This window comes from Pseudoliparis swirei, chromosome 22, assembly GCF_029220125.1.
Source record: "Pseudoliparis swirei isolate HS2019 ecotype Mariana Trench chromosome 22, NWPU_hadal_v1, whole genome shotgun sequence".
Lineage (NCBI taxonomy): Eukaryota > Metazoa > Chordata > Actinopteri > Perciformes > Liparidae > Pseudoliparis > Pseudoliparis swirei.
Window position 1 is genome coordinate 16180178 of NC_079409.1, and position 11455 is coordinate 16191632.

Below are 11455 nucleotides of genomic sequence, written 5' to 3' on the forward strand. Positions count from 1 at the left end.
TAGTCTGACATGTGTTATCTTTATTTCGTTGACTACCTGGATCGATCTGTTTCTCTATAGTTAGTCGTACACTGAGATTTATGAATTATCATAATTTTTTTTAGTGCAGACTGATGTACTCTTGTATAACTGTTATGTAAACTTCCAAAAGCAAAGCAACTTGACCACGTGAACAAGCTGTTGACACAACATGTTGAGGCACTATATGGTGCCTCTATCTTAGCATACTCAAATGACATGGTGAGCGATATAAAGAGTGCAGCAGCTAGCAAATATGCAGAGTATAGTTTCAGACCCAGTCTATGTGTCATCAGAAATATTACTACTAAAAGTCAAAGTTCTGGAAAGAACTGCACTTATTATACAATGTTTTAACTTCCATGGGGCAAGACATACAGGAATGCAGTTCTCTGGTTAGTGTTGTTTGACATTAAGACATGTAACTGATAAGACTCTATAAACAAGTGTGTGTGTGTGTGTGTGTGTGTGTGTGTGTGTGTGTGTGTGTGTGTGTGTGTGTGTGTGTGTGTGTGTGTGTGTGTGTTCTACAGCAGCACGTCTGTTTCGACCCTCTCTGCAGTACATTTGCTCATTAGAGTTGCATCCTCTGGTCTTAAAGTTAACACAGTCAACATGAGATGCTCCTGCAGATCTGAAAGCCGGGATGTTCTTCAGTGGTTGGTGATGATTGGGAGATGATGGTGCTGTTGGTGTTCTGTGTGTTTGCAGCCGTGTTCAACTGTATCTCTGCCTCTGTAGAAGTCTGCACCAATACCTTACTACCTGGAGCTAAAGGTAAGACATGTGGCAGAATGTGCTCCAAGATTGTGTGTGGATGTGTGTGTGTGTGTGTGTGTTAAAACCTAACTGAATAAATATCGTAGTCAGAAATCTTATGAAATTGCTCAAATAGGTGTGACGAAAGAGGAATAAATTGATATATTCTCATATATCTTTCCATATATTCTGCTTGGATTATTGAGTGCTCAAAATCTTAATTATTGTTCGTTTACACTGTTGGATTTAAGTCAATTTAAGTTCATGTCTTCAAAGTGAAGTATAGTGTAGGAGTGTTTACTAATTGTCTTTACAATGTAAATGCCAATATCTGTATAAATGCGTCAAATGGAACATTCTGAGGAAACACCACTCATGTCAGGGTTTACAGCACTGATGATAAAGGGAGCAAGCACGTAATGTCCTGCAGTTTATTAGCTAGCAGTCTGCCACCCCGTAGTCTTTTGGAGGGAATGCCTCCCCGTTTTACGACATCCAGTAGCTCGTCTCTTGCTGATTCAGACCTAATAAAATACACACTTAAGCAGAGCACCAGACTTTCAGCTCCATTCACGTTACTGAAGAATGTTCCCTGAGATTTTACTCCAGCAGTCGACGTGCAGGAACTGAGATTGTAGACATGTCGAAGGAAAGAGGAAGAGAACTTAATCAGAATTTTACAGAAAAATTTACATTTTGAGTTGTTCTTGTGGACACCGTACAAAGTCAAGTGGTAGCATGGATGAAGAGAAGAGGGAAAAGGAACGTCATATATATATTTCTATATATATATATATATATATATATAAATGAGTGTACATTTTGTCAGCTTTCCACTGACTGTTCTGTACCAGTGAGAAAGTCCCATTGTGACAGTGTATTTAGACAGCTGCCACCGAACTGAACTGATTATTTGTACAAGACTGATCGCAGATACACTGCTGACCACAGAGTCCGTCTCTGGGTGTGTGTATTCTCACGCCTGCCTATATGAGTGGCTCCATACAACTGTTCTTATTTATTTTCCCTTTTCCAACAAACATACTTTTATTGCATTTACTGGAACTTTTACTTCAACATTTTGAAATAGATTTACCAGCAATTTTTTTTTTGAGATGTAAGAATGTCAGTTTCTCTGAGAAACACACTTTGAATTCTCTTTTACTCATACATCTCTCTTGGATATGAAACCCTAATCGCACATGCACGGCGTGTTATTAGTGTTACTCTACATGTTCTCAGTCGTCCACAAAAGGAAACAATTTCATGGAGGCTGAAAGACTTAAAATTGCAATGATTTAGGCTACATGAAAATATTTGCACAGCCTGCAGAATTAAATAATATATTTCCAAAGTACTCTTCCAGTCTAACTGAGGGAGTTTGTTCCCATCCTTCATTTCAAAGCCCCGCATTTACAAAATATAGAGCACTGTTGGCATCAACAACCGGGGCAAAATTACAGCTCTCGTAGACAAACCGCTCAAGATGTCTTGCCAAGAGCTCTTGGAGCAACTCTCACACTCAATTGTGCTTTCAACTCTGGAACATATGTGGTGTCACTAATACTTAACATGAGTTAATGCTTCTGAATATGATATTGACTTGAATGAACACAGATTATAATGGACTATGACGAGACAAAACATTTTTTTCAAACATCCAAAGTTGTTTTAAATTAAACCTTACAGTAGTAGTGCAACTAAAGCCACAGCTGGGCCTGCACTAAATCTTATACACAAACACTTATTCCCTGTGTGCTCTGCTGTAGTAGTTCTTTGACAACGGTTAGCTTTGATAATGTATCATCATCCTGTGATGACTTCCATATTCCATGCCAGCAGATAATGGAGATTGAATCCCTGCCACACCAGGAAAGCCGGCTAGCTGCTACACGGCCTCTGAAAAGCCAGAGCTGTGAATGAAACATAATGGGAAGCAGGCCGCACTGTCATCCTCTTCACTCTCTTTCCCTTTTAATCCAGGAGACCAAGGTGAGATTGGAGAGGAAGGAGATATGGGGAAACTGGGAAAGAATGGACCTTCAGGATCTCCAGGTATCGAACACATTATTTTACATTTTCAAACTTGTAGTTTTCAAACCCAACTGATGCCGGCTCCAATTGCATAACCACAAAAGTCTCCACACAAATGTTTTCAATTCATCTGGTCCCCAAGACCAAACAGACTTTGAGCTGTCAAATGGTTGGAGTTCCCCTCGAAGGCCAACATGGAGTTTGTTATCAGATTGCGGTTGAAGATGATGGAGTGGGAAATATTCGCATAATCTCAATAATGGTGAGTAGGTGGCTTTGTGAGTCACAGAAGAATCAGACTCAACTTGAAAACGAGAAGTAGTAGAAACACGAAAACATGTAGTCAACAAACAGTCTCGGAAGTAGATGACTGTGTATTGCTTGGCGTTGATTGCGGTTGTACTGAACTTGGCAAAGTCCGGTACATAGAACAATGTTTGCTGCATTATTATCCCAATAATTCCACTTTTTTAATGAAAAGTCTGATAAAAATATCATATTATATAGGAAAGCATAGATGTTACTCATGAGATTAACAATAGCTTTGTTTTATTCAACTGTCCCAGTAAGCCGTGACAGTGGACATGACAGTAAATAGGATGTATCTATTGTTAATAGTATTGTTTACCTGTGCTATTCCTACTGGGATATGTCAAAATGATGTCAAAATATGATATGACAACAAAGTCTGTGTACTTGCTGTGCTTCTGTCTTTAATAGCATGCTTGCAACATGTGTAACAAGGGCTAAAGACACTGCCAGGGGAATAAAAATGGATGCTCAGGCCTCACTTCTCTCTTAGGTTTGCACAGAAGCATAAAGTCTGACTACACCCATCTGTAACTCAAAAATATAATTGACATTTCTGCTGTAACCTGAACAAACAATCCCGTCTTACTTTCTGTACTGTGAGCTTCCAGACAGCCTGTGTGACTTTGCCCTGGCAGCAGCTTCTGCTTTTTCCTGCTCCAGACAGCTTGATTTTCTTTGCTGCGCGGTAGATCCAGAGGCCTGCTTTGCTCTGTGAGCGGCAGACAGACAGACTGACTGACAGACTGACAGGCAGACAGACCGACGGACGGACAGACAGACTGGCTGACAGACAGACAACTGAGACAGACCGACCGACCGACGGACGGACAGACAGACCTGCACTGCTGTTTTTCCGTGCGTGAAGCAGACGTGTCAGTGGCGTCCCGTTTTGCCATGTGTGTTCCAACGAGGCTGGTCCAGCCAACCAACCAGCGAAACGATATACATGTCTGCACACACACACACATACACACTGAGGCACACACACACTGAACTGTATGCGCACAAGGCAAGCAAGGCTGTGGACACAAGGCAAGCAAGCCTGTGGACACGGCAGACGTACCCATCCAAACACACAATACATAATTGTATATACACAAGCATAAAGGCACTGGTTCCTGGCTGCCCTCTCGCTCTCTGCAGATGTTTGTTTTATTCAATAACTTCACACCGAGGTCATCACGCACACACGCAAGTACACACAAACGCTCTATAACAACAGAGGGACACACACCAAGACTGCTTGAGTCTTTTCCAACACTGTAAAGAGAAAGAAAGTCGACATGTGTGAATCATTTTTCGACTTTCCAACAGCATAGCAGGCCCGATCCTTGTGGTTTTTCGTTGTGTATGCTTCCTGTAGGATGGAGGCAGGTTCCTGCGATGACTTTGTAACTGCAGTATGCCAACAGCTCAACAGATGACGCATGTATTCCCCGTCTTAAACTAGGCCATTTTACAGGAAACAGTTGATTGATTTTGGGAATACATGACTGAATGCTCCGGTGGGCAACACAAACTATTTGTTGCTCCAAACTTATTAACGTCAACAAACCGTGATGCTTGTTTTCTGCATTTGTTAATCTAGCTTTTCTTGAGGGATCTTAATTCTTGCGACAGCCATGAACCATGTGTACAACAAATGGAAAATCTAGTTTAAGACTTTATTTATTTCATGAAACCCAGCTCTCTTGCCTATGTAAGCAGAAATACCAATATTCAATGTTGCTTATTATCTTTGAGTAAACAAAGTGTAATGAATAACCTCTTATATTTGTGTTATGTTAAGCCTTGAAAACATTTAGTTCATTAAGTGTATTTGAAATGGCTTATGGCTCTTTGGTTAGAATAATAAATGTGGCCTTCACCTCCTTTATCCTCCAGCAGCTGGAGAATCCAGACGTTAAACCGGTTGGAGGGGTTGTCCATTATAAAGGGCGACTGCAGTGATAGGGAGCACTGTTATCTGGACGTGTAGATAGACGGTTTAACTGGCGAGCATAATCACATGCAAAAACAACATTTATCAACTTTTATAGACACAGAAGGAATAACGAGACCAACAGATTTCTGCATACAACAAAAACAGACACCCATAATCACGGTTCACAATCAGTTCTCAACTCCATACTGTCAAAATATTAACTTTGAGAGTGTGCTTATCAGGCGTTCACGTTTGAAAATTATGCAAAACATTGCACACAGATTACAGTGAACACATTTCCCACAGACCAGAGCTTTACAATGTCTACCAGACCTCACGCAATCCATATGACCTCACACCATCTGCCAGCACGTCTCACAAATCATCAAGTATAAATAAAATCCACACGAGGAAATGGGAAATGCGAGTAAATATCTGGCTGTGTGTGTGTGTGTGTGTGTGTGTGTGTGTGTGTGTGTGTGCAGCGAATCTCTCCTATGTGTCCCTATGTATTAGAATCCCCATCAATTTCCAGTTGGATAGTTTCCTGAGGAAATACTCATTCAAGTGCTGGCAGAAAGCCTCGGCCTGCTCTGTCCTTTTCCCACACACACAAACACATACACGCACAATCTCTCTCACACACTAACATTCTCCTTCAACACCAAACTAAAGAGGCTTCAGTAGGATTGTGGAGTGACAGTAACCAGAACACAGAGAAGGACTGTAATCTGTTACACAATCATCGTATAGGTAAAAAAATCAAAGATAATACCAGATAACTGCTTATAAATAACTTGATCAACTCGAATTGTACTCTGTGCACATTGTTGATTACATACGTTGCACAGGAAACAAATAAAATTATATATATCAGAAATAAATCCATGCATTTACTCTGTTTATTATATTTTATAGGTGGACTTAACCAGCTGAGGCTGCGACAAAGCACACTTTCTCACAGACTTCACTCCACAAGCAGCCTCTCAACACAAAAAAACTAACGTCTGTGCCCAATATAAATTTGCATTTTCCCTCTATTTGATTTACTGGCAGAATAATAATAGCGATAGCAGCATCAGCTGCAACCAAATGATGTAGAGATTGTTGGAAAAAAGCCTCCAGGCTCGAAAACATCAAAATCATCAAAAAACAGAAGAATATGACACGCACGAATTATAAAATGTAAGCCTAACAATAAGGGGACTTTAAAAGGTACAATTAATTGATTTTACAGTGAGGTCAACCATAATCTAATTAGTATTGTGTATACTCCCATTTTCTGCATAATGTTCCTTCTGTGTTGGAAAGTCATAATCTCAAAATGAAACGACGAGATGTTTTTGCCATGTTCCATGAACTATCTCCATTTATTCTTCCACCTCTCATCCTGTCTTTCTTTCTCTTCTTCCTCAGGAGCGTGGGGAGAGACGGGGCTCAAAGGAGACGTGGGCCAATTAGGAAAGACGGGGCCTTTGGGGGACCCAGGTACAAAGACAAGCTCTTATAATGTAAACTCTGTTCCTGTCTTTGTCTCTCCTTCTCGCTCATTTTATCTTTCTTCATAGTGAAGCCCATACGATTACCAAAAGCATAGACCCTTATGGAGTCACATCAGGTCAAACAGATTGTTTACAGTAATTCAGAGTGCATCAAGTGGAAACCTCTTATATCCTCAGTGCTCCCTGGAAAAACATATTTACAACAAAAAAAGAGAGATCGATGGAGTTTAAAACCGTCCCGTGTATGAACGTATCCTCGTTCTAGTGCCATGACACTTTTTCAACCTGCCTGCAGCTGTCAACAACAGGCTACAAAAATGGCAAAAATGTAGCTGTGAGGTTTCTACAGGATTTTAATGACTTTATAATTGTCGAACCCGTCCTCGGTCTAGTTTGTAGCTCCATAATTATACTCAAAACATAAAAGTAAGTACAGACGTCTCTACACAAATCAGCAAATGTAATTAGTCCCAAGACTAATACACACGAGGACGAATGATTCCCATTTGTTTTATGTTTTAGACATTATCCTACAGGGTGAGGTCATCCAGCTGCGTTGGGTGGCTGAAACAAATTCAATCTTTATTTTTATGAGCAGTCATGTTCCCCTGCCTCTTTGGGCATTCCCTTTTCTCAGTATTCATTATGTTTAATGCACTTACAGGAAAGTCGCTGTGCATCAGCCTTCTCGGGCAGAGCAGTGAGGTCAGAGGTTTGGATTTTCCTTGATCCTGAACGGCAGTTTCTCATAAAACACTCGAGAGAAGAAAAACATATTTTTAGGGCTTTAGCAGAATCACAAATTAAATTAGGTTACTCTTTTACTGACTTTCATGTTGCAGGCTCACTCATGGGAAACTATTTCAATTACCATGGCTACATTCAAAATAATAAATGAATACATACAAAAAAATGGGTCTTAATTTAAAATACAGTAAAGATTATTATGATACATGAGAAAGTATAATTTTTATCTAATTTATGCATATGTGATTCTATTATTAATGATGGGCTGACATTTTTGCTTGGGCAATAAAACCATGTGCAAAATGGAAAACCAACTATCTGACTGCAGAAACCGAAGTGTGTTGGGTGAACGATCTGCTCCAGACATGCATTGGTAACCCGTAGAGATTATACTGGAAACAGGAAAATAAACATGAAACCAAAAGTGTTAATTTATTTACACATAAAGCTACAAATTATCTCTATATCTACAAACAATAGTTGTGTTGTCATGTTGAGATATTTTCCGAGCAATTACATTTAAGTCACAATCGCTCAACATTTGACCTGAGAACATTCATATCTGTGTGCAGACATCGTGAAACTTTTTATGTATGATACAGCCATCTAGTGGTAGTTTGTTGTAACTGCATCCCAATGTCACACAACACAAGAAGCTGTCAGTATATTGCATTACTAGTAGATACATAGTCAGTGAGTACTGTGTTATTTATTTATATTCTAAGTGATTAAAAACAAGGAAAGGTACATTTCTAGGATCTCAAAATTCAAGAATAGTCTCACGTGTGATTTCTATTGCTCTGCAGGTAACAACGGTGATACAGGTTTGGAGGGACTTTCTGGTTTAAAAGGGAAACCAGGTGAGTAAATGTAGCTGTCACAGAATATTAGGACAGGGATTTCTTGTTGTTGTTCTTTTGACCGTGTACTCCACATGTGTACTGTACACTGGAGTTCAAATCAAAAGGAGGAGGATGATGTTTAAGGGCTGGCGTTTAGCTTTTAAATGAATACACCCGAATAGTTTGACCATGTAGCAGGATAACTATACAAAACATTCAGACTAAGCACAACAAGGAAGTTTTTTAGGATCAAATACAGAATTGGTCCAAACTCAAACCATCTGAAGTGCAGGCTGAATGCAAACACCCTTGGAAGAAGCTAGAAGAAAATGGCTGCAGTACAAACCTGGTAGAGCTTCACCAGTGACTGATGTCTGATGGTCACAGACAAGAACCATTTGTGTACTTATCATCAAATCCTATGGATCGCGCTGCAAATATTGCTTGAACACTATTAACCTAATTCTAGCAACACAAGGCCAGGGTGGAGGAGGCACTTGCTATGCAGTATGCAGGGTTTGCATAGAGTGACAGAACTTATAGGCTCTTAAATGGCTATGAAAGTACACAACCAAGAAAGTGTTGTACGGCTTCCGTACATTAATATAAAATGATACCGTTTTGTCACATTGAAATAACATTAAGCTAACTAGAATGGGCACTCGGTAGAACGCATACCTTCGCATATCACAAGATTGGGCATTGACTTATGAACATGATCGCATTAGTTGCATGCCAATTGGATACAAATTGACCGTGCTATGGTAAAAAGAAGATTTTGACCTATCCACGACCTTGACCTTTGACCCGATTGATCCCAAAATCTAATCAAATGGTCCCCGGATAATAACCAATCAACCCGCCAAATTTCATGCGATTCAAGAGGATGTTGACCTTTTCATGACCTTGACCTTTGACCCGATCGATCCCAAAATCTAATCAACTGGTCCCCGGATAATAACCAATCATCCCAACTAATTTCATGCGATTCGGTTTAAAACTTTTTTTGTTATGCGAATAACACGCATACAAATAAATAAATTAATTAATAAATACACGGCGATCAAAACATAACCTTCTGCATTTTCAATGCGAAGGTAAAAATGTGCCATTAAATCACACTCTCATAAACCTGTGCTGGCCTTTGCTCACTACCAGGCACAACATGTGACTGTGGCAGATACAGGAAAGTGGTCGGACAGCTGGATGTCAATGTGGGAAAGCTGAGGAATGCTGTCAAGTTTGTGAAGAATGGTGAGTTGCGAGTAATATCTACGGGGAAAAAAAGAAAGAAAGGTTAAACTATACTGAGTTGATGTAAGTTAACCACCTTCTAATGACTTTTAACCCTGTCCTGTGCAGTCATCTTGGGGCTGAAGGAAACAGAAGAGAGGTACTACCTGCTGGTGAAGGAGCCTAAGAGGTTCAGAGAGGCTTCAATGAACTGCAGGTTGAGAGGAGGAACCCTCGCCATGCCGAAAACCAGCAACACCAACCATCTAATGGCAGACTACATCAGTCAGGCAGGACTGACAAGAGCTTATATAGGAGTCCTGTCTCAAAGCAAGGACACAGTAAGTGTACATGCACACACACGCACACACACACACACACACGGCATCAGGTGGAGTTTCCAATGTTAGCGGTTTGTCCTCTTTTTCCAGAGTTTTCTAAAGGAGGAGGTGAATATTCAGGGCTAGACTCTCCTGTAATCTCCTGTTTTTGTCATCAGAATGAAACAAGCGGCTATGTGTATGCAGACTCCAGCCCTCTGCAGGGGTTTGCAGCTCGGAGCCAAGAAGAGGAGCTCAACTCCACAGCATCTCCCCGCACCACAAACTCAAGCTGTGTGGAGCTGCTCAGCACTGGGGCATGGAGTCACGTAGAGTGTGAAGCTGCCATGTTTTTCATCTGCGAATTCCCAAAGAGCAAGAGAAGAAGAGGAAGAGGATGAGGAGGGACACCCGCCCCGATACCATCATGAGTCAACGAGACATTCAGACTTGCATGCAAAAGAGATATACATATACATGTTGTGTAGGAATGACATTTATATAAGCATACGCATCACATTCAAAGTCCTTTCATCGTAAGAGTTTTGATTTTGGTTGCAACCATATATTCTTTGGCGATTAATATGCGCATTGCTTTCTTGATGAAAAAGCCTCTCACAATTTCCTGACAGCTTCAAATGGCTTGTTGTGTCCTTCTTTTGTAACCAGTAAATATTAACATTTATAAAGCAGAACCATTTCATTTTTAAACCATTATTGTTGCAGATTAATTTCCTGTTGATATTCTGGACAACTCATAAATATACAGTATATGATATACATACTGTATGTATACATATATATATATTAGTACTGTGAAAAATAACGCGTTATGATTAAATTACAGGATTAATTAGTTAATTTTTTTTAACGCACGCGCAGAATGAGCTTCCAATACGTCTGTTGTTGGTCGTCTCTACAGCAGCATGTCATTTTGTCTCTACGTGTCGCGTTAACACGACTCCGATCTTTATATTCTCACAAAAATATACCGAGAATATCGGTAATATGTGATGCCGACGCATCCCTAGCGGACGACCTGAACTCATTTTATGCACGGTTTGAGGCTAGCAACAACAGCGCTAGCTCGCCGGCTAACAACAACACCGTTAGCGTAGCCAAGGTGAGTTCTACCGCTGGGGATGAACACACACTCTCTGTGACCGAGCACAGTGTGAGGAGGGCTCTGTTGAGGGTGAACACCAGGAAAGCTGCAGGTCCAGATGGCATATCTGGGCGAGTACTGAAGACCTGTGCTAACCAGCTAGCTCCAGTGTTCACCACAATATTCAACCTCTCCCTGGCTGAGTCCGTGGTCCCCGCCTGCTTCAAGAGATCCACTATTGTCCCTGTGCCCAAGAATGCTTCTCGAATGACTACCGACCGGTGGCCCTCACCTCGGTGGTCATGAAATGCTTTGAGAGGCTGATAAAGGACTACATCTGCGCCTTCCTCCCTTCCTCCATGGACCCGCTGCAGTTTGCTTATCGCCCAAACAGATCCACGGATGATGCTGTCTCCCAGGTACTGCACACCACACTCTCTCATCTGGACAGCCAGAGGGGGGGCTATGTGAGACTGCTGTTCATTGATTATAGTTCAGCTTACAACACCATAGTCCCCTCCAGACTGGCGGCAAGCTGATTGAGCTGGGACTGAACACCTCCCTGTGTGCTTGGGTCCTGGACTTCCTGACCGCCAGGCCACAGGTGGTCAGGGTGGGCAGACACACCTCCAACCCCTCACCCTGAACACAGGATCCCC

At 41.2% G+C, this 11455-nt stretch overlaps 1 protein-coding gene across 2 annotated transcripts; it reads left to right on the top strand.

Annotated features, from left to right (window-relative positions):
* The first annotated feature begins 610 nt into the window (after positions 1 to 610).
* On the top strand, positions 611 to 10406 carry colec10 (collectin sub-family member 10 (C-type lectin)). 2 transcript variants are annotated; one of them, XM_056444913.1, is made up of 8 exons: positions 611 to 677; positions 760 to 795; positions 2761 to 2832; positions 6464 to 6535; positions 8103 to 8156; positions 9297 to 9392; positions 9501 to 9712; positions 9871 to 10406. In XM_056444913.1, the coding sequence occupies exons 1-8, from the start codon at positions 665 to 667 to the stop codon at positions 10090 to 10092; spliced, it is 777 nt and encodes a 258-aa protein (XP_056300888.1). In that variant the 5' UTR covers positions 611 to 664; the 3' UTR covers positions 10093 to 10406. The 2 variants fall into 2 exon arrangements, with proteins under 2 accessions (XP_056300888.1, XP_056300887.1); XM_056444912.1 differs by lacking the exon at positions 611 to 677 and having other exon boundaries at positions 685 to 795.
* Positions 10407 to 11455: the final 1049 nt, after the last annotated feature.